The sequence below is a fragment of the Caloenas nicobarica genome, chromosome 20 (assembly GCF_036013445.1).
Source record: "Caloenas nicobarica isolate bCalNic1 chromosome 20, bCalNic1.hap1, whole genome shotgun sequence".
Lineage (NCBI taxonomy): Eukaryota > Metazoa > Chordata > Aves > Columbiformes > Columbidae > Caloenas > Caloenas nicobarica.
The window spans coordinates 4,714,247-4,740,465 of record NC_088264.1 but is presented as its reverse complement, the minus strand read 5'-3'; the positions used below and the strand labels follow the sequence as shown (position 1 = coordinate 4,740,465).

At 47.1% G+C, this 26,219-nt stretch overlaps 1 protein-coding gene across 5 annotated transcripts in view; it reads right to left on the bottom strand.

Moving 5' to 3' along the window:
• Positions 1–8,881: 8,881 nt before the first annotated feature.
• The window catches only part of RASAL2 (RAS protein activator like 2), a 180,731-nt gene continuing 163,393 nt past the window's right edge, over positions 8,882–26,219 (bottom strand). For all 5 annotated transcript variants that reach the window (XM_065648930.1, XM_065648931.1, XM_065648932.1 and 2 more), the window contains 5 exons: positions 24,711–25,572; positions 20,366–20,500; positions 18,803–19,005; positions 18,219–18,306; positions 8,882–13,514 (listed from right to left, as the gene is read on the bottom strand). In XM_065648930.1, the coding sequence (XP_065505002.1) occupies positions 13,350–13,514; positions 18,219–18,306; positions 18,803–19,005; positions 20,366–20,500; positions 24,711–25,572 (1,453 nt within the window). In that variant the 3' untranslated portion in view covers positions 8,882–13,349. The remainder of the gene's footprint in view (positions 13,515–18,218; positions 18,307–18,802; positions 19,006–20,365; positions 20,501–24,710; positions 25,573–26,219) is intronic.

Genomic DNA, 26,219 nt, shown 5'->3' with positions numbered 1-26,219 from the left:
AAATACCAGAGAGGTGAAAGCGGGCCAGGTCTGTTTGGGGTGTGATCTGCAGAAGGAACTGATCTGGAAGCTCCCAGAGTTGGCAGGGAGGGGAGAAAGGGTACAGAACCAGTTCTGAACTGCAGCGAGTTGCACCAGAGCTCTTCTTGGCCTTCCAACCTTTCTCTACCTGCGATAAATTTTGGGGTGTGTGTCAGGGATTAAGGGCCCTGACCCATCCTACTTAAGAGCAGAGTCTTGAAAATTGCGTTCCTAAATCTTCTTAGCAAAAAAAAAAAAGTCACAATTTATGGTACATAATCTCTTCCCCAGCTTCTCCTACTGTTTGGTTGTTGTCAAACATAGGAAGGGAAGAAACAGTATTTTATCCAGTGCTGGTGATTTTTAATTTACTCTAAGGAAAGATGCAGCATGGGCTGAGCCTTCCATCCCAACCAGCAGCAGCCCAACCATCCCATCTGGAATTTGCTGCTCTCTATGTGGTCTTTACTGTCTATGAATGGAAGCGCGCCTGGAGGGCCAGAGCACAACATCGCTGCGCTTCGTCTGGAGCAAGGGAAGCTGGAGACAGGAGAGCAGCACCTCTGAAAACAAGGGGTCTGGCACAGATGCACTTCAGCTTGTAGCTGGGATGTCTGAGGGCAAATTCACGCGTCGTGATTAACTGACTTGCTGGGCAGTCTGGAGCAGGACTTGTTCGCTCCTTGACTCGGTTCCTCCCACTGTAACACAGAAGCTTGCTAAAGCTTCTTTCCAGATTACCCGGCAAATATATTGCTCTGGAAACAGGACAACTACGTGAGCAAAGAGAACTGCTGATAGTGTTTTAGAGATAACATCATAACAGCTTTCTCCAGTGAACTAAAGGATTCCTGCTGAAGCTGTGCATCCAAGGCTGCAAAGATAGTGCAGCATCACTTTGGATTTGCCCACATCACCTCGGAAATCTGCATACTCTGATGACTGCGATAAATTTGTGCTTTAAAACCACTAATGCTTCGGTCAGAGCTGAGCTCAGGGGATTTTATAGCACTGCTCTTGTCTGCCTTCAACTCTGCAGGGGCTCTTCTGGCTCCAGAGGTCTGCGCTTGACAAGAGAGGCACCAGCAGGGAAGACTGCAACTCGGGAAGACGCGTCTTACCTAATTCCTCACCTCTATAGTTTGCAGGACGCAACCACGCAAAAAAAGTTTTGCTTCTGTGTTGATTTTCTGTTCCTGGGAAACTGAGTGCCTCAGGAGGGAGCAAATATACCAAATTCCCAAGTGGATGTTATTGCGTTGTAGCTTAGCATAAAGGTAAGCCCCACATAATCTCTGCTGGGAACATACTATTAAAATTATCAGACGTAAATAACCATCCTTCCTTCAGGACTGGATTTGACCTGCTTGCCTAGCACACATTTTGGACTGAGCTGCAAAGGCCAGTCTTCTGCCCTCCCTGAATATCGCACAGAAATGCGCAGATGACGTTCCCAGGGCAATTAGGACCCTCCAAAATGTTGCCTGGGGTGGCACAAAAGCCAAGTCTTTTCAGCTGTTTTTCCAGTGAGCAAACAATCCAGCCCACGTGACTGCGTAGTTCATTCTCCTCAGGATTTCTGTTGATTTGGAGCACATGGGCGAAATTAAAATACCCAATATGGGCAACAAATTCTTTCCGTCCCTGCAAAGGAGATGCAGATTGCATAGTGTTCCCATGGCTCCGGTGCGGTTTGCATGGCTGCCTGCAGAACAGCCTTGCCATGCCTGCGGTTTGGCCGGCTGATAGCTCGGGTGGGATTGCATCGTGCATTTCTACACAGTGAATCATTAACTAAAACATCCAAACTGTAACATCACAGCTATCTTACTATATCTACTTTCAATAGTTTCCCTTCCTTTTCCCCTACCTGAACCCTTGTTTTTATCCCAGCCTGTCATTTAGTTAATTTTGGAAGATATTCTGGTCCTCCCATGTTTGAAGATGGCTCCCAAATTTGCATCCTAAGCAGTCTTGTTAGCACATTTGTGCTGCTCATGCTGAGGTACAAATAAACGCTAAACAAGATCTTGAAACTGCAGGTCATGTTTCAGCACAATTTACTACCCTGCTTTTCAGGCAGATTCTTACTCACCTGTCAGTCTGGTAGCAATCTTCTGATCTCCATTTCAAGTAACAGCTCTCCACGTGTTATCCAAGATTTGTCCAAAGCTCAGGTAGCCAGATCTACTGTGTATCCCTTATGGGGAAAACCCCCAACTTCTGAACAAGGGAACTCACTGCCCCTCGTTCACATAAACGTGGTTCTTTACTCATGGCCTCGATGTTTGATCTCAACTCGTTTGCTGGGTTGAAAATCGTTCATAGGAAAAGTAGGTTACATGGTGAAGAACCTTCAGAAATACAGCGTGTGGAAGCTACAGACACAAATACCATCCCCTCTTCTACCTCTCAATTCTTGGAAATCTTTCCCGAGTTCAGAGTGGCTGGAAGGCCCAGCATTACCTGGTCGTTGTCTGACCCAGGAGCAATCCTGCACCACAGGTCCTGCTCCAGGGACCTCCCTACACAAACTCCTGCTGCTGCTATGGGCTGTTTTGCTCCCTGCAAGAGCAAAGATTGAAACGCGCTTTAGTTCTCCGCGTGGTTTGTCCAACCCATCCACAAATATGAGGAAAGCCTATTATTATTGCTGTGCGTGCATTCCTCATTTTGAGCTGTTTATTTACAACATCAGTGCACTATTGCACAGCTATTAACCATTAGCTATTTTTTCCTAATAAATATCACTTCTGAGATAAATATTTCAGACCAGTCTGTGGGTGGTAAAGACAGATTTGTTATTTAGCCAGTCAACATCTGCTTTGTCCTCTTTTTTAAAATTCCCGATACTTCAGTAGGACATAAATTAGAAGGCAGTGGGAAGTCTACGTGGACTTTGTCACGGTGACAGACCTTGACGTGGTCTCAGAGAGCAGGAGAGCGAGTTAACAGGGATGGCCTAAGGCTTTTGGGAAAGATGAGCATTTTACTGACAGCAATTCGAAGCGTAGTGAATTGCAAATGTTATCCCCCAACCAGTCTGCTGATAACACTCGCAGCTCTCCCAGCATCTGCACAAGTGTATTTGCCCAAGATACTCAACACACTTGTTTTTCATGCTGATAAGGGAGCAGCAGTTAAAGAAACACTTGTAGCAATGAGCGTGTTTGTGTTATGCATGCGGTAGGATTCATTTATCAAATTCATTCCAGACTCACTTTAGCAGAGGCCCATCCGATAGCTGTGGCCCTGACAAGCCAAAAAATGCAGTAGGGACCTGGAGAAATGAGCCATACGGCCTGGCACCCGTGTGGTATGTACTCAGCCAGCCACTTACACCTCTATTAAATAGATAAAAGCAACATGAAAAACTTGCAAGTTACGTGCAGAACCTTGACAATAAAAATGCTAATGCTCACAAGGAGGAACTACAGTTAGGCTGAACTAATAACTCCGAGACTCCCAAGTGACCAAATCCTCTCCATCCAGCTGCTGTGCTGACCTTTGCCATGGGGAGGGCAGCCAGCTTGCCACAAACCGGGCCGGGGCCAGTTGAAAGTTAAGCAGATTCCACATCACTGGACTCCTCCACGTTCATAATCAGCTGATGGAAGACCCTTGGGCTGCCGTTCTGACCAGTCCACCAGAACGGGCTCTTTATGACGAAGCACATCCTGTCTCTGACCAAAGCCAACTGCAAATGTTGTACTGGAAGGTGTAAAAACTCCATTGTCAATACGAATTTTCAGACTATTTAATTGCAACCTGCTTTGTGTTTGTGGGGTCAGCACCTGAAGTATCAATTTGCTGATGCCCTGAAGGCTGTGGGACAATAAGCCCTTTTACCTTTATGCCAAATAATGTAATGAACGTCACGAGAACAAAAGCTGCTTTTATTGTTTAGGACCAGGAAGAGGCGAGGTTGGCATTTATTTCCCCAACCTGGAAGGGCATGTGTTGTTGGGAAGCATGAGCATGACACATATACCGTGGGCTTGTCCCAGATAGAGAGAATAAATCTAAACCTGCGTAGTCCTGCGTCTGGGCAAACTGCAGAGCAAGGCGGAATGCAGGAAAGCTGCACGGGGCAAAATCACCAAGGAAACATCCAGCCAAGCCTGGGTCTCCAGAACAGTGAGATTTAAAACAGCCAAATGCTCAGATCTTCAGGATACTTAAATCCATCTGAAATCAGATGCCCGAGTACTTTTGAAGCAGGGACTACCCAAGCCCCTTGGCAGCGCAAATCTCAGTGGTCCTATGGGAACAGCCTCCATTGACACTGTAACTATAAATGGCTCCTTTTACCCTGGATTTCTGATCTCTAAGAGAGCTGATACTTGCTCTTCACAGACTGCTCTTGTTGATACATCTTCAGCAGCTAACACAGGCGTTCCAGCTAACGCTCAGCTTCATCCCTAACCAGAACAGGAATACTCTGCACACAGGTGGGAGCATTAACGCCTGGGATACTACGCTGACTCTCAAGAGGACAGTCGTGATGGCACAAAACCCAGTCCAGCCCTCCAGGAAAATTTCCTAGCAGCTGTTAGACCACCGACGTATTGGCGGATGTCTCATAAAAACACGTCGGCCGTGGCCAAACGGAGCCTTCCTGCGCTCGCAACCGCGAACTGCGAGAGGGACCGAGCGCGCTGTCTCCTCGGTCAGCCCATCTTTCCCTTCTAGGCACACAGCATCTTCCAGAGTCACAGCTGTCAAGTCAGCAGTTGGGGCAGATGGACTTTCCTTTTTAAGCTCCCAGTTTTGCCAAAGCCACAATCTGGAATCTGCCTGCGGGGAATGTATTTCTTTCAAGAAAGAAAGAATTCCACACAACAAAACCAAAAAAATGTTACTGAGGGAGCAGCAATCTCTCTGCCCTTCAGCCAACCCCAGAGGAGACGCTGTGTATTTTATCAGCTTTTTCAGCCTTACTGGGTGCTGTAGCAATGACTTTCTAAACGCACCCCAGTAGAGCACAGATCCTGGTGCAGCGGGGGCTGCCATTCACGGTTTCCCAAAGATGGAGAAAAATCTGGAAGGCAGTGCTCCGTTTAATCCCAGTTATGAGAGTCTTGGTCAGGTCTGAGGTCTTCAGCGATTCCTGATCCTAAAAAATATCCAACACTATAAAATAAAATTTTGCAGTGGCTTCTGGTACTAGCAGGGAAAGGGAAGCCAGTCCTCTTTCATTGGCTTCCCACAAGGGAAGTCCTGAGTTCTGAAAAGAGTCCTCTGAAAGTGCTGAAGGAATGAGCGCACGCTGAGATACCACTGGAGAGCAAAGCTTTGAACGGTGAAACGCAGACTAAGTGGTAACGAAGAAAAGGGACACACATTGTAGGTACGAGCTTCAGGGTAAAGCCCGTATCCAAAGAGGGTGTATGCTCCCAGGCATTTCAGCTAATTTGGAGGCTGAAATTAATTCTGAGTGTGATGAGAACTGAAATCCACCCAGCACCTTTTCAAGGCCTTTACAAAGTAGGTTTTTACTGTACGTTCCTAGTTAAGAGTCCCCAGCAAGGACAATTCGTCCTCACAGAGACAACGCTGGCTCTGCAAAACAGTTTTCTGCACAGAAGTCAGCTGCACAGGGCGTCACAGCACAGGGCGTCACAGCCCGGCTACCTGCCAGAGCAGCGGAGCGGTGCCAGCGTGCCCTCTAAGGAGGAACGGGGAGCAGCAGCCAGCAAATTTCTCTTCCCTCCTTCCCAAATGCCAGGTCCCAGATGAGGAGCAGCTCGCCCAAGAGCCCAGCCCTGCTAGTTTTACATAGCCCTTTCATGGAGGCAAAACCAGCTTCTCCGGATGGAAACTGCTCTTGCAGCTGCTGCTTCCCGGGTGGGGAAGAGTTGTTCTCATCTTGCCCGGGGCTCAGAGAAGTGTCTTAACCCTTAACGAGCTCTTGCTGCCCCATTATGCACACTGTGCTGTTGTATACGGGGTCTTGTTCAATCTCCTCTTCTGTCTATCTCCTGAAGGGACGAACCCTTCGTTCTACCTCAGCCAACACAAAGAAGGGGTCTGACATCAGCAGCGCTGATGCTGAGCCTGCATGCAGGAGTTGCAGAGGTTGTTGCAAGGCAACCATCTCTCTGGCAGGTACCTACCACAGCTTTACTGTGCTCAGCCTCCTTCCCAACAGTTTCCTTTGCTCCTGTAAATGCAAAGCCAACACTCCTGCACAGACGGCCACGTCTGTGAGCCTTCTAGTGACTGACAAGTCACACACTGGCCTTGCACATACTCCCAGGGAGGACTGTCCCTGCCGGATCCCACATGCTGCGTGGTCCTCTGCATTTGTTTGATTACGTTCGTTCGTATCCATATTTGCTTGTAAATCTACAGGGCCTGTAATTCTGAAAATGGATTTTATCTGATACGACTGTAAACTAGGAGAACATAAAACACTAGTTAACTTTGGGAGGCAAGATGGAGCTCCCATCAATAGAACAGCCGCTCTTAGAGCAATAATTCACAAACTGAATTCATTGTACCTGCATGTTGTCTGACTTACGTGAGCTAAGTGGAGGGAGAGAAGCAACAAAGGATAGAGGTGAGCAAGCACAGCCTGCAACTTAGCTGTAGCTCATCACCGCATGCAGGATTTCCTCCTTGCCAAGCAAAATAGGAACTGCTCTCAACACGTGTATCCTGCTGCAGAGAGAAGCCTGGACAGCAGAGAAAAAGGGGTGAGATGTCATTGTCTCTTTGCAGATCACATTTAATTCCGCATTATTTTCTATCATCACTGTATCATCCTTCGCTCCCGGTGTTGACATCGAGTATTTGTCCCTCATATTTTTCCTCTCCTTGATAGTACCATGACTGCCCTTAGGGTCATACTATAGTATGAAAGCTAGAAGAACCTGGAAGGTGCAGGGAATATCTACCCTGAGTGCCCTGCGCCTGGCAGCTACCCTGAAATCCACAGCGTTAATTATTTCTATTTCAGCCAAGGCTGCTTTGCTGCTGAGCCGGGCCAAGCACGTCTACTGAAAAGTGGGTTCAGGTCCACAGAACCCACGTTTTCAGTCACATCAGCAGGATTACACGTCCCCACGGAGCTGAGTAAGGACAAGGTGTTCATACTCGCTGCAAGAAGAACCGACAGGTAGTCAGGTTTCACGCTTACGACCAAGATATTTGATCTACCTCTCACAGCAAAAAGCAGGAATTTAATACATCTTCTGGAGACATGAGGATATTTAATCTGCAGGACCAGGAGAAAGGTGAAGGACAGCAACGTGAGATGGGTTCCAGTAAGAGCAAGGACTCTCTGCTCATGAGACTCATATCCCAGCATAAGCAAATCGCTATTCCACCTGCTAATGGGTTTAAGCAGCAGCACACACTCCTGCACAGGGGAAATCACTAAAGGTGTTACAAGTGCATCCTTTGGGTGGGAGGACTCTTGGAGCGGGGGAAGGATTTGCGCATTCCCATACAGGAGTTTTACACAGTGGAAGCAAGGAGCATGTCCAAGGTGACGTGGGATTCAGCATCCTCAGCAGCACAGGACACTGAAGCATCAGGTGCTTTGGGGCAGTCACAGAAAAGCTCAGACCACCCAGTTCTAATTGTATTAGCCCAGTGCCGCCCTAACTGGCATTTGTGCGACGCCAATTTCCTCCCCTTGCTTCCCTCAGCACACCCTCCAGCTGCCTCCTCCTTCCCCCCAACCACCCCTCTCCCATTGAGATCCCCCCTACCACCTCCCCTTCCCAAAACCACGAGAGCAAACGTGATGCCGAGATCGCTTTGCCCACTATGGTCCCATCCCACCTCTCCCCTGCCTTGCCTGTTCACACGTGGGCAGCGCCCGGCGCGGCCACGGAGGAGCGGGCGGCTCGGCCGGCCGGGACCCGGGCGTGAGAACGTACGGATCCACGTCCTCCAGAGATGCTGTTTGTGCTGCCCTCGTGCCCAGAAGCACCAGGCACCCACTGCTTTGGGTTCTGTACAGACGTGCAGCAAGACAACTCCTGGCATGCAAAACTTCCAGCCCAAGCAAGAACAAGGCAGAACATGCAGGGGACTCGAACGGAACAAAGCGCAGGGCCAGGGCGGAGGCAAGCGGTAACAGCTAAGAGTTTGCTGAGGGTATTTTGCAGGCTTCAAAGCTATGGAAAAAAAAAAAAAAAATCATGTGAAATGAAAATAAAAAGACTTTTAGCAAAACACGTCCTTGAGTATAGAACTTACATTCAATAAGTTCAATATGAAAGGTTTTCCCAGTCGTTATATCCAAGATTTCATATGCATGTGAAAAATGTGCTTAGACTGCAGCATTTTATGTGAACCTGTAAACAAATAATCCTCAAACAACGCAGCTTTGGGCTGGTGCACGAGAACCTGTAAACTAGGAATTGACTGAATGAGAACACCGCACTGATTTTCACTGGTCTGGCATGAGAGGAACAGACACATTAATACATACAAGGCAACTCTCTCTTGATGACTTAAGATGTTATTATCCAAAAAAAACCCCACGCTGAGAAGCAGTAGAGAGCAATTCTCCGTGTCTCCACAGCTCGTCGCTCTCTCACTCCACAATACTAGAGATCTCACAGCCCCAGAAAGCGCCGGAGCCCGGCACGGGGAGGCAGAGCGCTGGGATACGCGCTGGACACGCTACCACAGGACGAGGAGGATGGAATTAATTCCGCTGCTCTGCTCCACCACCGACCCCTTGGTTTGTCCAGGTGGCTCCAGGTGACAAACAGGAGCCGCTCGGTCCCCAGATACGAACTTACCCTGCCTGAGCTTCCCTCCGCCCGCTGAAGTTACGCAAAGCACAAGTACAACCCAAGAGCAGAATTTTAAAATCAGCATAGGTTTATCGAGTCCAAACTGTTTAAAGTTAAAGTTTATTTGTATTCTTTGTAGGAATATCAATAAAAGACCTCAGATGTATCTATATCTGTACATATTACAAGAACCTTCAAAAATTATTCACAGAACAAAAATAAATCTTCTTTAGAACAAACCCAGGCAATGAAATGCAGAAATGGATCTCAGAGACCAAACAGTCCAGTGCTACTAGCATAAAAATACGGCTTGAAAAACAAGTTTATTACTTTTTAAGGTGTACTTTGCTGAAATAAAAAATAAATTATTTAGAGCTATCATTGTAAAACAGTTCTGTGTAGTAACACTCTTATTAAGGCCCTTGAGACAGAAAATCTATTTTTTACAGGTAGGATTCCTGGCAGGCATGATCTGTAATAACACGCTCGCTCTCCTGGGAGTTACCTTACTGTGGAGGAGGAAATACCTAAAAGCATCAGCCTAAACGTCACCCTTTTTGCTCTGTCGGACCCAGCTGGATACCTGTGGCTGATCACACTAATCACTGATGTAAATACAGTTAATGCTTCACCTTGGACAGGAATTGTTCTCCAGGAACGACACAAAGTTTTGCAGAACACAAGCGGAATTCACACATACAGGGCGACCTTAGCAGGTCGGTATTGCTGGCACATCCCACGGGCACTGCTGGAAAATTGACGGACTTCAATCATTGAGTTTTCAGACGAAGTTGAAAGCAAGTGGGTTAAGCAAGCATTAAAACATGAAATTAATATATCATGTGAAAAAAAAAAAAAGCCTGAGCCAACCCAAAGCAATTGCAAGAACATAAAATAAAACCCATTTCTTGGATGATTTATTAGACAGGTACAGAATTTATCACTGGATACACCTCACATTCTCTAGATAACGTACACATCCCTTTCTGGGCTCCCCTGGACCCCCTGCTTAGAGTTATTGCACTGGAAAGGAATGCTGCAAAACGTGTAGCTGTATGAACCTGTGCTTTTAGGCATAGCTGCCCATTTCTATAATGCTCATCATCAGATTTCGCACTATTTACTCCTCTCGTTGCTGCAGAAACCCACCGGCTATGAGTCTTAAACCAAATGCGATCAGGCCCAGTTAGGGCTCTTCCACCAAAGCAGACAGACCTTTTGGCTGCCACGTGGTTTAGTTATCAGACTGGACAAAATGGAAGCTGGCATTTTCACATATTGTCGGCTTGAAGCGGCTTAACATTTCTCTAGAAAGCTGCTCGGTAACAAACCAGGAGAGACAGCTGCCTGCAGAACTCCGGAGCGTAACGTTTTGTTCCGCAGCTAATCAATTTTAGTCTTGTGGCGCTGTGAGTCCGCAACCTTCACTCCCTTTGGGGTCGACGGGCTGCTCCTCCACTGCGGCCAGAGGAGTACGGTTTGCACTTTAGGGCAGAAACTGAAATACAGAAACAACCAGCCCAGCAACAAGCTGTGAGGACAATACCGATGGATCAGGCTCTTTTCGAATAGCAACTTTTCCTACTACAAGCTTAAGAAATGCACAGGTAGAAGGTACACTATTAGACCTCGCCAAAATTTGTCCATCCTGGGGCAGGTATTACTTCCCCTCTAAAAATCAGGGCTGAAATGTTGCTCCTATTGCATTTCTCTGCAGAAACCGAAGTGGACACCTCGGAGTCTTCCTCACCGAACCAAACAGCTCAGCCAGAGATCTTTGAGAGATAACCAGAAAGCTGGGGAGTTCCAGTGAAATGCATTTCCCAAATTAATGCTAGACAAACGCTACCGGAATGACGTATCTGCTTCTGTCTTGTTCTAGTCAATGTATTCCTACCACCGCTTGCTCTCACGGCTCAGCCACAGAACACCTATTTGCACTGCGCAGTAAGTGAGCAACGCACATGTCTATCTGAAAATGCTACTTTTGGGAACACATTTCCCATGATATGGCTGTGTCATTACAGTATGTAGCAAAGGGGAGGTGCAGGTCACGCAAAAACACTCAGCAAAAAGGGGTTTGCAAAGGTTTCTTGTAGAAGAGAGTGCTACTCACAAGACGGATTAACATGAACTCAATAGACTGCCTGTGGCTGCGATGCATGGAGGAAGAAGGAAAAGAGAAGGAACTTAAAGGCACAGTTTGAGGGAGAAAATATCAGCGGTCAGCAATGACCCAGAGCTGGAAGACGGTTTGGAAAGTATGGAAAAGACATCACTAGTGAGCAAACGCAGAGCACAGCGCCGGGATGATGCCGCTCTGCCCCTGGTACCAAGTCACGTTCCAGCAGCCAGAGCAGCTTTGATCTGAAAGAGCTAAGCATTAAATACAGATCCCAGCTCGCCGCAGACAACTCTCCTCTGGGTGTAAATTAACAGCCAAGGTCTTGTTTAGGGAGATTCATCTGCATTTTTCTTACGCACCCTACAGTGCAGATGTGGCCTCTGTATTTATGCATAGTTAGTAACCTGACATGACTTGTGCGGTGACGTTTAACTGAAGCATCACAACATAATAATCAGGCAGAACAGTTAACATAATGCACTCAGTCACAGGCTGCGTTTGCCCCCAGAGGTGAGATCAATTCATTTCCAACAAGCAAACAAACATGACAAGAGACACTGAATTTGGGTCCTCAGTATTGCCAATCCCTCATGTTCCAGGCAACACAGGCCACTTTCAGGAGGTCGAGAAATTGGCTTAGAAATGCCTACATTTCTAATGTGATACAATTTTAGTGATTCAGAAACTAAGGCCAGAAAGGATTATCAGATTATCAGATCTGAGCACACCACAGGCCACACCGTTTCAGCCTCGTACCCCCACAGCCACCTCAGTAACTCCTTCCGAGTTGCATCCTGAGCACATCCCACACGGAGGCACCTTCTCGAGGCTTTGTCTCATTCTAAAGTCAACTTTTCCAATTTCTAATTCCTATAAGATGTTTGAATGGTCAGTCACAATCAGTGTTACTAGTACATTTCTGTAATTCAACATTTCAGTGGCTGTTGCAATAGTTTTATTTACTTTTGAGAGTTTGGTGGCTAGAAATGTATAACCAAAAAGTGAACGTGAAGATTCACGCGTCATTACTTGCGTCTGGAATGTGGGGATTTAAAAAACCCTCAGACTAAATATTGTGGCATTTGATGAAATCATGAGAATTGACAATACTGTGTCATTTATTGATAAGATCTTACAGTTTGCAAATGTCATTATCTTCCACAAGAAGGTCACTTTGTAATTATATACGCATTCACATACAGCCGGTAAGTACGCAACTATGAAATGCAATGGAAAGTCACTGGAGATGAAAGCTTACTCAAAACTCCTTAAGAAAAATCTGGTGTGGACAGAACTTAAAAAAAGCCCCACCTTTAAAGTATCCAAAGAAAGGCAAATTTCTGTGGAAACAGAAGATGTTTAAACATAAATGTGCGGGAAGCATCTTTCATTGGAACTAGACCGGCTATGCTAGTGGCTGAAACAGTGAAATTGAACGAGAGATAAAAATACAGAAATCCTCTAGGAAAAAGGAGAGGTTGCATACGGAATTCTGCTTTGCTGGGCACGGGCACCCTGCGGGTCGCCCTTTCCTCAGAGCATTAACCTGGCTGCTCCCGATGGAGAGCAGAGAACGAATTCAGGGTGCGTAAAGTGGGCATCGGATAGAAATTTTTTTTTAAAAAAAGTATTTACAGGTCTGTAAATTCTCAAAACAGAAAATATAAAACTGCATTAGAACCGGGGTAAAAAAGAAAGAATCCTACCTTGAAAAACTGCAGATTCCTCCTGTCTGTTTGCTGGAAAGCCTGACTGTGTACAAATGCAAGGAAACCAGCTGGCTGCTCCAAGTCTTTCCCTTGTTCAAAAAGACTGACAATTTTTTGCCGGAGTCCCACCAAAAGTAGGTACCAGGATCCAGCAAGAGCCAATTTTCTTGCTAAAATGTTTGCTACCGAGTTTGCATTCAGCTAAAGAACAGCTAGAGGGGAATAAAACCAGCAGATGAGTTTTCTTACAGAATTCATTTCACTATTATTTCACTCGTGTACTTGTATCAGCCAGCCCGACAAATGCAGCTGCTGTCTAACTGCTCATCTCTCTCTCACCCACACCACACAGGCACTCACACTCCCCTCTTCCTCCTCCAAGGACTGCAGTGCTTTCAACAAGAGGAAAAAAAAAAAATAATAATAAAAATAGCAATAATTAAAAAAATCTACAGTATTCACTTCCTTTTGGTATATTACATTGACATTTTCTGTACATGACCCAAGAGCTCTCTCTATTTACACAGTGATATGGAAGGACTTGTTCCCGGGAGCCCGGTTCTCCTGGCCTTGAGTGGGGAATTAAAGCCCACCTTTCCGAGTTCTTCGTTCTCTTTTCCGTTTTATTAGCAGCATTATGTAAACCTGTAAGGGGAAGGGGGGCCTATTTCGAAAGGTTTCTCGAGTCTGCTCCCTCTTGCCCCTCTCCCGGGGAGACGGCCGGCAGCATCCGCCCAGTTAGCAGCTGCTGTTTTTGAATTCCCCGTTCTCCGTGATGGAAAGCTTGGTGGGGTTGGTGGGGGAGATGCCATTGCGGACTTGCATGCTGTAGCGCTCCTTCACCTGCGTCAGCGCGCTCATCAGCCGCGTGTTGGCGGAGTCCAGGGACACGATCCGCTTCTCCTGCAACAGACACCCCACAAAGTCAGAGCTCCTTCGCGAACGCGGCGCCTTTGCCCCACGAGCCTGCTGTTCGGGGAGCTTTCAGGGCTGCGACAGCATCTTCAGGTGGTTTCTAGGCAGAGGCAGCTGGGCTAACGCTCTCTGGTAAGATGGGGTGTCTGCCTCTTTCTGTTTTCTCGGGGTGACATGGCCCCTGCGTGCCACGGGCTTGTCACAGGCCGGTCTGGCCCTCCCGGCCTTTTTGCGTGACGGAAAGTGACAGTGAATCAAAGGTACGTTGCTGAACAGATCTAGTCACAGTGGCTTTACCCAGGCAGCCTCCCACCGAGGCAGATGGAAATGCAGTTATTTTGCCCCACGGGGTCTGGGCAGAGGGGGGCGGGAAGGGTGTTGGTGTTAATAGTAACAATAGCCAATTCATTATTTTTTTTCTTTTAAAATATATTAGAAAAACAGAAACAGGCAGCAGAAAATAAAAGTGGTGGAGGTTTCATCTGGCAGAGAAAAGTGCAAGTGGTATCTAACGGCCACTGTCTCTGTATTTTGGATGAAGTGTGCTTGGAATAAACTCACGGTATGCTTGGAATAAATAAAAAATAAAAAGCAGATAATGGCAGCCTGCAGTTACCAGCAGGAGTGAGGGTGCAACAGCAACATAGAGAAGAAGCAGCCAGAAGCTACAACTAAGGGGTTATTTGAGGTGAAGGGGAAGAGGGGGAGATGCCATGGACAGAACACAAAGAACAAACACTGAACACACTGCTCCTAGACCCATTCCAGCTCAGAGGGGCTCCCAGGCGCCGCCAAATCCAGGGGTCCCACAGCCCCGTTTCGATCCTGCTGGTACAGAAGCCTCCACTTTTAGCAGAACGCTAAAGGATGTGTACCCAATTTACAAAAACTAAACACCCCACCAACAGAACCCAGCCTGCTACCGGCTAGATTACCTGCAGTGGGATACAGCACTGGAGGGTCAAGCCAAAGAGTTGTTGGCGCAATTGGAAATAGTAATTTTTGTCTTCCCTCAAAAAAAAAAAAAAGGCAAAAAAAAGCAGCCACACAAAGCAGCAACAGAGACGGCAACAGGTAAATATGCTCTCCATGCTACCAGCTGATTGGCTTTTTTTCTTTGAGAAGGAAAAAAGTGTCTAATTTACTTGAATGAAAAAAGCTGCATGCAGGAACTCTTCCCAGTCCAGCCCGTTGAGGAACAAAATGGAAGGAAAAATGATGCACAGAAGGCACAAACATCAAGGGATAGTTCAGACACAGGGCTCAGGAGACCTCAGTGCTACAACAGCCCCTTGAGATGCTGATCCCAGCACATCAGCTGTGCGGTACATCCGTAACCAAGCCATGTTTGCTTTTCTCAGTGGGCTTTTCCACAGGGGCCTTAGGGTGCAAAAAAACAGAGCAGAATTTAAGTCCTGCTTGTACGACAGCCCTGAAGAGACCGAGCTCTGTGGAGCAGAGCAAACGGATGAGGAGGCACGAGAAATCAGCAAAGCAGGCTACAGCCTGCCCCAGCACCTGCCCCGATCCAGCCGGCGTGAGCAAGGAGAACGGACAACGGAGGAGTTAAAGGCTTCAGCCTTTCCTCCCCTGCTGAAATAAATCTTGCAAAACACAATTGCCTTAGCAGAAATGTGTTCTTCAGCAAGTTAAAGCTCTAAAGCTCCTCCTCCTTGGACTAAATTTCACTTGGAATATATAATTTAAAATTGCTTTCCAAAGAGCGAAAAATGAAAAGCTGGTTATTTTTTGGCACTGGTGAGTGCTCACTATGCCAGTTTGCAAAACAGCCGGAAATCTAAACCTGGAAAATCAATCTTAAAAGCATGAGCTTGGTGAGTAGAGGCATCTTCTCACTCAGAGGAAAACGCAGCCTAACAAACACGTCTCTAACACGGGTGAATCGGGCGCAGGGAGCGGCGGGAGCTGGAATGGGTAGGAGGTCAGTGCACTGGGCCAGGACTGGGTACTGCTCAGCTAGAGAACTGATTGGGTTTACTTGCCTGTTTGAATTATCTCATCCCCATTTATGACCTGTAATTTAACACAGCGGAGATGTCACTTGCGGTAGCAACTGGGCCAGAACTCTTTGCAGCTCCGCTGCTCCTGGGAGAGGGTTTATCCAGCCCCAGCCCCTGCTGAGGCGGGGAGGCCTGGAGCCGGGTTGAACAGCACGTACGCCGAGAGCACGGCTGTCCCGGGGCTCTGGTGCAGGCTGGGGAGCTGCACCTGAGCACAGGGCAAAAGAGCAAATCCTGAAAAGCATCTCATGGTCATGTAGCTAAGCCCAGGTTACTGCTGTTCCCTGGCAGCCAGTTAACTCTTCGAACAGGTGTGATAAGCAAGGTTCCATAAATCTCACAAGACCCTTTTCTTTCCTAGCCACTGCTATATCCCTTTGCCAAATGAACGACAGACTAAGAAAAATCTTCCAAGCTGAATTCAGAGGGACTTGCTACAGAACCCAGCAAACGCTCGGGCTCCTCTGGTGTGTCTGTCCTGAATATTTCATCGGCTGCTTCTTCTGCTCAGGTACCCAAGAAAGGGCAATGACAACTAAGCTGCCCCCACGAGCTGGCTGACACTGGAGCAGTTAAGGTTTGCTGATGACTTTGCTTACCCAAGCAGCTACCAGCACTTCAGAAGAAAAGAAGCGTCAGATTAAAAAAAGGAATCATTAATGCTGTTTTGCTATTGCTTTTTCAACCATTTCCACTGCAGGTGATAAGTGACGCATAATTCGATCGAGTGCGATCAAGGACCAGCCCTGAGAGTCTGAGGCCTTTGTGAGCCAGCGGCCGTCCCCTCCGCCAGCTGGTGACACCGAGGGGTCAGACTGGTCCAGTCCCACCTCGCGGGGCCATAACCCCACAGCTGGGCTGAGGGGTGGCACAGACCCGTGACAAAGGGAAGGGCAAGTTTCTTACATTCAGTCACAATCACCCAAATCCTCCCCTCCAAAAAAATCACTTTTAATGAGTTTGCTCAGTGCTTCCTTCACCTTCTCGAGGCAGATGAATAAGGTGTCGCCTCCTCCAAAAACCAGGCTGCTGTTCGGATGAGCTGCTGTCCCACCTGTGTGTCACAGCAAGGTGCCCTGACGGTGCCCATCCCCAAAAATGGCCCAGCACGTTCAGCTTCTACTCCAGCTTCCACTTTCTGTATTCCTTGATCAGATTGGATGTTGCTGCACTGTTCCCCCATCACCAGGAAAATCAAATTCAGTGGCTGACTACATTCCTGTTCATTCTCCAGCACTGCGCTTTCTCACTTGGCATTTTGAGTGGAATTCCTCACAGAAAGGATTTAATCTTGAGCTGCATCTAGAAAGGGTGACTACACTGGTGTCTCCATGTAGAGCATCTTGCACAATAGTGAAAAACTATACTGGGTGTAACTCCAGTAGGATTTTCTTTTTATTCTGCAAGGCTAGGTAACAGAAGTGCCATGGTATTGTACACAAGTGATTTATTCAGATTAGATGGCAGAGATCAAAAAATCCAGCTTTCATGAACAACTTTTCTGACCAACTGTGGGAAAATGGGCAGAAGCAGCAGAAAAAAACCCCAGAACTTTTCAAATTATCCGAAAGAAACCTGCTATAAATATGCTCCTAGTGTTACCAGGCCTTTAAAAACACGGCTTTTTTTTTCTGCTTTAGGTTTTCCCTAGAGTTCCATGTGAGCTCGAACACTTCTGTTATTACTGGCCATCCAACATGAAAAAAAAATGGCCAGGGTATGCCCTGTTGTGCTTGCTTACACCTATATTCTAATACACCAGAACCACCTTTAACGATGTTCAACTGAGGCTTTCCCGCCCTGCCCTGCTGCTCTGTATGTAGGGAAACAATGTTCTGAAATAACCTGGGTTATTCCTGAAACAGGTCATGTGAAGATTATCTATTAAGGCAAGTTTACAGTTGGAGCTACTGAAAAGCCCAGAAGCAGGAAAGATGTCCTCCACATGGAAATATCACACACATAACATGGCAGGCAGATATCAAACCAGTCTCAGGTTCTGTTGTTCAAGCTTTGCTCTCTGGGATCGGCACAGACACGGAAGAGAAGCTGAAATGATCCCACACAAAACACCCACATGCATCGCCCACCACCGGGTCCCACTTTCCACACCCAACTGGTGTTGGCTGAGGCAAAGCACTGCAGGTTTGTGGCAGAGTGCGCATTTCTCCAGGACTGACGGGGACAGTCAGATGGGGTGAAATGCCACACAGGACATTATACAGGGCAATGCTCCATTGCAAGCATTCTCTTCTGTTGACTTGAACGTTCAAAGCCATGCTTTTAGCTTGCATAGCTGAGATGCATGCACATGGCAATTAAACTATGCTGGTATGAAGCACAGCTTTTCCAGAGTTCCCAGGCCCACACTCGGAATGACGTCTAAACAAGGCACCACTATTCCTTCTCCTCCCTTGGGATCTCACAGAGTAGAAAAGGTTTTGGAGAAGCAGTCAGTCCTGTGATTCGTTGTGAGGCTTTCTCAAAGCCTAGTGTCAGACAGTACAGTCTTTATTGAAAACCCAATTCTCTCCTAAAAGGCATTAATTCACATATGCAACACCATGGGCCAATACTGGCTTGGGAGGCAAACACTGGGGCAGGAGGACAGGAAGAAATAATGCATTCTATGCACAGAACACTTGGTTCTTGGAGATCCTGAGCTCCTTACCTGTGCATCAATAATTTTCTGCTTTGCATCGATGACAGCTTGCATCTCTGCATGATCCTTCTTCAACTCCTCTTCAACTGCCATGAGCCTGATGAGCAAAGGGAGGTACAAATCAGGACAGTTTAATACTATTCCAGAGTGTTTCAGCTACTTTGGCCTGTTGGTTTCACTTCTCTGATTGTCCTGGCTCTGCAAGAGAAGAATTCTGCTGCACTTAGAAAAGCTTGTCTATCCATCTGACGCTCCCAATTGCATAACCTGTTATTCTCAAAATGGACCTTGCAAAAAATGCAACTGCTCTGAAAAGCTACTGCCTTGAGTATGGATTCCAAACAAATCAAAAAGTCTTGTTATAAGCACAACGGAGACCAGGGTTAAAAATTCCTCAGTCTTTTCCTTCACTCCCCTGGCAATCTGAGGCAAGTTTCCATACCTGCAGCTCCATTTCTTAATCTCTAAGGCAGGATGGTATCGGTCCAGAGATGTCAAGAAGCCCACACAACTACCTTCTTTAGTGTCAAAGACAACACACGACGCAGGGGAGCTGCTTGTCCGACACAGTCCCAAACTTTCCAAAGCCTCACCTGCTGATGATGCTTTTCATCTGGCTGTCCTTCTCCTCCTGTTGCCTGCGCAGTCGCTCCTCACTGTCTTCCAGCCTGGACTTGTACTCCATCAGCAGCTTCTGCATTTGCTGCTCTTGCACCAGGAGCCGCTGCTCATACTCCTCCAGCCGGCGACTTGACACCTTCAGGCGCTCCTTCAGCTTCGCTATCTCTTGTTCATACTGCAGGTGGAAGGAAAGAGGGGAAAGGATCAGATGCAACGGAAAAAGAAAGAGCTCAGATACTACAATCTGCTGCTGCTGTTCAGAGAAGGACAATGTTTTTTTTTTCATGAAAAATAAATCGATAGAAGAAAATGACAAGCAAACAACTGTGGGCAACCACACACGAGGGGCACATGGGCTCCCATTGAGCACTAAGGTATTCCCACACTGCGGGATTTCATTCTGTAGCACAGTTTTAGGACTCAGAGGGCTCTGATGTGGCTCCTCAGCCCTGACCAGTAACATCCCCGGTTACTCCAGACTCAAGGAGTTCCCAGCCAAAAGCCGCTAATAGCACTCAACAGAAAAAATGTTCTGGGGTGACCCAACTTGCAAAACAAATCAGAATGGGACCCAAATTACTCATTCTTTGGGACCTAATCAAGGCATGAAACCACGTGTGAAGACAGAGCAAATAATTCACTACAGAGCAGCATCTGTAAGTTTACTTGGCTGAGGTTCTGTTCTTCTACTTACTGTCGCTGTGGATAACCGCTTTTGCAATGGTGCGATGAATCTCAACATGTTCTGCTTTGGTTTGGGTTCATTCACCTTTCCTAATAAATCCTGTGTTCCTGCTTCTTGTCCATCAAATGTTCTCCTCCTACCTGCTCCTTGCCCTCTCAAAATACTAAACCTCTTAGTAAACCTCATCACTGTAGCAACATATAGATGTAAATGTATTTGGAAAAACAGTATCCACTCCTGAAAATAAATATGCTTAAAAAAACCAAACAAACATGGACATTTCTGTGTAGCCCAGAAACGCCGTACCACCTAGATGAGAGGCATCTGCCTCACATAAAGCCCAAGACAAAAATCTGAGTGCAACTACTGATGAAGATTGAATTGCATTTACAGATCGTACACAATCACTTAGCGCATCCTAAGCTGTACTCAGTCAGGTTAACAATCTTTTTTTTTTTTTAAATGAAGTTTAGTGATCACTAAAAAATTTTGCAAGCATAGAATAATGGCAGTACGCTGTAGCTATAGTGTTGTCATGAAAACTAATGACTTGAGCAGGATGTAATACAGTGAGGCAGTGACTCAACGATACAAGTGCCAAGTGCCTGTAATGTACAAACCCTCAGCCGTGTCAGTTTGCACCCATTTCACGCGCTATAGCCTGCACGTGGGTTCATCTACAGCACAGGATACCGTCCTACAGATCTGTGTGACAGCACGTACAGCAGGACGTTATGCCGATACAACCCGTGTTTGACAGCATGACTGTCACACAGCACCTGAAAGCCATTCTGAGCTCAGCTGTAGGGTGGACAGGACTCGAGGCGGCTGTACACAGAACAAAATCTACCTTCTCAGCATGCTTGACTTCATCTGGATTCTGCTCCGCGTCCTCCTCTACTTCTTCATACTGTCCATTATTGAGGACCCAGGCAGCCGTCCTTTCCACTGGTGACATTGTGGCAGAGTCCACAGGCGACTGAACCTGGAGCAGAGACACCTGTAAGCATTTTTCAGAGAAACTACATCCAAATCCGCTCTAAAATCCACTTTATCTGGAGGAGAAAAACGACCCTGAAACTGTCAGTCTCAAAGAATCCCCCAAACCTCTCGCAGAGATCCTCCTCCCTTGGCTTTGGACCCACAGCACTTACTTGAGTCCCCCTAAAAGCAACGTACTTGGGAAATTTTCCTTCCTCTCTAAGCGAGCTTCTCTCTGGAAAAGTTCTTGTTTCCAAATCCTGTTCACATCCCCCCCTCTTCCCCCTTTGCCAGATTTTCAGTGAGGCTTTCTCGACCTGTGACTTCTCTCACAAAGAAAACAGGGCGACAAAGCTTCGCTCGCAGCCCGTTCGGGTAAGACAGATCGGTTTCTTTGGAGCGCTGAGGAGCTGAAGGCGGGAGCAGCTTTCCTGGCCGGGCCGCGGACGGACTTTGCAACGGAGGATGGGGCCGCGTGGCTTGGATACGAGATGGCACAGCGGTCCTTCAAAGAGCTGTAACATTATCAGTGTTGTGCCTATCAGATTTAAATGGCCTTTCGTAGCAGATACACCCAGACGAGGCTGTGAGAGGAAGCCAGGGCCAGCAGTGTTTACTAGAAGTGAAAAACCTCTATCCTCGCTTTAAGGGAAGCTGAAAAGGAAGCCAAGAAAAGAAACAAGAAACTCTCTGCCCCGCTGGGGAAAACACAGCTTGCTACAAATTCCAAGCAATTTTCATGGACAAAGACAAGTTTATAAGCACAGGAATTAGCATAATTACCCCTGAAAGAGCAACACTGTCTTAACTTTCTGAGAAATGCAAAAGATCAACCTCCCCCCCGTCCCAGCTGCAGCTTCTTTTTGTGCTCAAGCAGCTCTCGGGCTCACTGCCTCGCTTCGGAATCGTACCAAAGCGAAACCTGCTCCTCGGCAGGGGGATTTTGAAGTCTTAATTTCAGCAAAGAGCTTTTTTGGGGGGGAATAACAGCTTCTTTACATGAGTCTCGCTCATGAGGACAGGGCTGGCGAATGCTGCGTACGTGCTGTGCTGGCTCGGGCCAGAAGATCCACCTGCAGCGGCTCAGCAATGAGGACTCCAGCACTGGAGAAAACCTCAGCAAGGATGGGTATAAAGGCAGAGGAAAGGAGTGGGAATTAGGCAAAAATCCCTGGATTTAGGCAGGAAGGAAATCTTCACAGTGGAAAAGCGAACAGCCCCTTTCAAGTGTTGTGCGACAGCCTGGCGAAGCTCTTTAGTTAGATTTTTTTTTATTTATGGTATTCCCTATCAGGCCATTGCAAGGGAGACTATGAACTGTGTGTGGCTCTGCCACCAACAGGCTCTTCTCACAGGTAAATGCTTTGGCTCTAAGAATTAGGAACAACTAATTCACTGGCATTATGGAGGACTACGCAGAAGGTGGCTCTAAACTACATCACCAGCCTTGTAACAGGCTGCTGGGCACCAGCAAACCTTGCCAACAGCCTTGCAAACTGCAGGGCAGGGTAGATTCAGCAGCCAAACTCAGAAAGCCTAGAAAGACCAAGCGGATGGCGAGCACTTCACATGCTAATGGATTATGAGCTATACTCTCACAAAGGGGAAAAAAGAAAAAGCCTGCTAGGAACGCGTATTAATTCCCCTCTTTGCTTCTCTTCCAGAGGAACATGCTGACATTTCTGTTCCCACCTACCTACTAAATGGAAATGGAAGGCAAAAACTGACCTCTCGCAGCAAACAAAGGGCCTAGCTCTATATTCAGAAACAAACGGGACTTGTAGAGAAGAGAATCTAATAATTATAACGCCCACAAAGCATGCCTAGAAAGAACATGCCCAGAAAGTACATGCCCAGCTTCTCTTTTCTCTCTCTCTCTTTTTTTTTTTTTTTTAAAAAAATTAAATAAGAACAGAATTCCACAACACGATTTGCAATTAAAAGGATGCAATGGAATTTGCCACAAAAAAAATTCTGGCCCCTCGATTGGGCACACTTCAAGACATTTCTGAAGGGTGTGGGGAAGGAAAGAACAAACTGATTTCTCTGAACAAAGCAGGAGCAAGTACTCTAATGAACCCAGTGGAAACAATTAGTATGGAAAGTAGAGTGGAAAAATAAGTAGATGCACATCGCCTACAAGACAAGGGAAGGAGACTGCCCTGGAGCCAGTCATAGCTGCTGGCGTCTCTGAAGCTGAATGTAAAAAGTAACTGGAGAGAAGTGTGAGACAGGCATTTGGATGCTAAACAAGCAAAAGTAACTGATTTACATGGGGGCAGTCGGGGAATCAGCAATTCCAGATGAGAAGAGCCAGGGGTTTGCAAACAGCTAACTGAAGGTTTCCTGCAGATACACGCATGGCAGAAGCCGCCCCCGTAAGGTGTGCGCACCGGGGCTGGACACACGCCACCTGCACTTGCTCCTCCTCATCCTCACACCTGCCAAGTAAACCTTCTTTGTGCACTTCTCCAGGCGCTTCCCGTAACAAGCCCTGAGGAAAGGCACCAGCTCCCCGGGGATTTTGGCTGGGACACAATAAAACCAAGCACATCATACAGTACAGGTTCACACTGGCCGCCTGAGAACTGCAAAGGGAGTTTATCCTTCAAATTTATCCTTGCTACTGACCTAAAAATGTCCTACCTCCTGTATTCAATACACTTTACCTATCAACACCTCTATGCCCAAATGTAAAACAGACACTCCAAAGGCAGACACGGACATATGAACTTCAAATAATAAGCAATTACTTTTTTTGGTGTTACTAACTTGGCATATTAAGCTTTGCTTTGTGATTCAGTGTTTCTGATCTCCTTGTATTTTAATGAACTTGAGGTACCAAAGTAGCTTTGAGGCCCTGGTGGCTCCTGGGTTCCCAGGCGTCATCCAGATTTTCCTCCTTTCGTCTGTAACATTCAGGAGTTTGGCAAGAAAGCTACACCAACAGGGGTACCAGTAAAACCCTTGGCAGAGCAGGAGCTCACGCTGGCAACTAAATTCTCCTGCCAGCTTTACCTTAGAAGCCAAAAGCCTTCCCGTGGCACGACCATCTTCACCCGTGCTTCTGCCAGCAGGAGGACCATAACCTCCTGCTCCTTGCAGGGGTAGCATCACCAGCAGCCTGGGGCAGCCTCAACATCAGGGGCTGCCATATTCCGGAGGGCAAGTCCTCACTCGTGCCTGTGTGCAGAGCAGCACCCTTTCCAGAAGGTCTTGTGGAAAGCAGGAGCTTAAAAAATTTCCTTCTACACTAGGTAAGGTAAATCAAACATGACCATGTTTACTCTCACAGTCACCAGAGAAGAAAACACTGAACCCCAAGGAATAGCTCAGGTGTTGCCTTCAAGAGCCTCACCCTGCCCAGCTGATCAGTCTGTATGCACTAAACGACATTTCTAAAAACCGCTGGCTTCCCTCTGACCTGCAGATCGAGACATTTTCTACCGTTGCTGTAGTGCCAAACATTTAAATACTTATCTCTTTAACATAAAACTAATTTAGGAAAATATTCTCATACACAGCAAATCACAACAGGACTTTTTTTTTTTTTTAAGGTAAAGGAATGTTGGCTTTTTGACAGGAAATTCTTGATTTAGAGTCGCCTATGAACAACTGATAAAGTGCATTAGGAGTGGGTACATATAAGCGCTCCTTTCCACAAAGTGTTTGCATTATTCATAGTTTGGGCTGATTAATGAAAAAGCACTATTTATTTGGGGACCAGCAATAGATAGTTACATCATGGTGAAATATAGATTTCTCCACACTTAGGACAACTGTACTTATTATTTTGGCAGCAGTTTATCCTATGATATTTTATCTTTGTTTATTTCTCTGTTTTTAGGTAGCTATGCTTTTAAATTAGCACCACAGGGCAAATACATTCTCAGGTGGCCAGATTTGGAGCAAAGCTGCTTCTATTCTTTTTTTCACTTGGGGAAATTTTCAAGCTTGCTTTCTTTCAGCAGGCTTGCTGCTACCTTAGTAAAAGCATTAAAAAAAAAAAATTAGTAGGAAAGCATCCAAAAATGATAGGTAAGCTAGGCTTGGTGAGATCGTAAGGGCAACAAACACGACAATTCCTCATGTTTGCTACTGGCCACTTGCTTAAGTGCTCTTGATGCAACTCAAAGGTCAAAGAGCTTGGAAGGTCAGTGCAGCAATCGGTTAAACATGAAAGCAGAAAGCTCTGGGAGAAAGGCTTTCCTTACCTGCTGTGTTTGTTGCCTCTGGATGGCCCTCACCTTTGGGACAGGGCTCTCTCTGGAGGACGAGGACTGCTGCCGGGACCGGCTCCCATTCTGCAGGGGCTCGGTCACCAGGGCCCCCGACACTCCCGACATGCTGCCCGTGCTCCGCAGGGACGCGCTGTGCGGCAGCGACTGCGGCGCTTTGGCCCTGGCGCCCAGCCCGCCCTGGTCCATTTTGCGGATCTGCGCTTGGCTGCTGCTGTTCTGGCGGGGCAGCGCGATGGGGACGTGCTTGTCGGGGACCGTGTGGCGTCGGGAGAAGTCCTCGCTCTGCGTGCTGCGTTTGGTGAAATCCTCCATGCTGCTGTTGCTGGGCCCGCTCAGTTTGAAGTCTTCGCTGTTGCTTCGGCTCCGGGAGCTGGCGGTGCTCAGGTTCTCCAAGCTGGAGTCCACGGAGGCCTTCGGCATCGGCGGGGTTGGGTTGTTGAGATGGTAAACCGGGTTCTGGAATGACAGGGGCTGGAGGCTGCCCTGTTGGTTCAAAGCGGGGTGCAGAGGCCTTCTCACCTGGGGAGCACTTTGGGGTGTGCTCTGAGTTTCCCACAGCTGTTTGATGTTCGCCACTTGCGTGATAGAGAGCTGGCTGCCAGCCAAGCGCAAAGGCACATCGTGCATCATGGAAGCGTGGTCACTGTGAGGCGTGTGGGGATCCTGGAGGTCCATGAGAGAGATGCTACGTCCATTGGGCAAGAGGCTTTCCCTTTCGTCCTTATCTGAGTAAGTCATGCTCTGGGTGGATGCCTGCTGAACCAGCAGTAAGGTCTTGCCCCTAAAATATCCATCCACGTTTTCCTGGGTTGGAGACTTCAGCTTATGCAAGTCACTGTGGAGTGAAAAGGAATTTGGTTAATTTTTAAGCAGCCAAGACCCGGAGAGATCTGTCCCAGAGAAGTCTTTCTACCTCACTTAACCTCCCTCCCGACTGAAAGCTTCAAGGAACCAGATTTCCTTTTATGAGCTCTTTCTGTTCAAGTCAGAACACACTCTTCCTTAATTACCACTTATCATTGAGAATTACATTTGATTCAAGAAGTGCTTCACCTTTATTTTTTTTCACAGGTGAAATGCAAATCATTTCCACTAAATCCTCCCGCCTTAGACACTTCTGTCTCCAGCAAGACTTCAGAGCAGTTCAGATCCCACTCAACCCTTGGTCAGCATTATGGATTGGGGGGGTCCTGAAGGTTCCACAGGAGTCATGTGAAGGCTCCCGCAGATCTAGATGTCAGCTCAGAGGGCAGACACTTCCACGTGATAAACTGTCTCTCATACCTGACAGCACAGACTCCGAGACCACAGTATCCAAGCTCTTTGGCAGTTCTGCCATGCTACAGCTTTTTGCATCAGATTAACAGCTATTACAGCTTGATAAATGCTGCACTAAACAGAGGAGGGACTATTTTTACTGTTCCATTGGTAGCAAGTTCCACCTACAGCCCAGTTTTTTCATTAGCAGTAAATAAGCAGCCT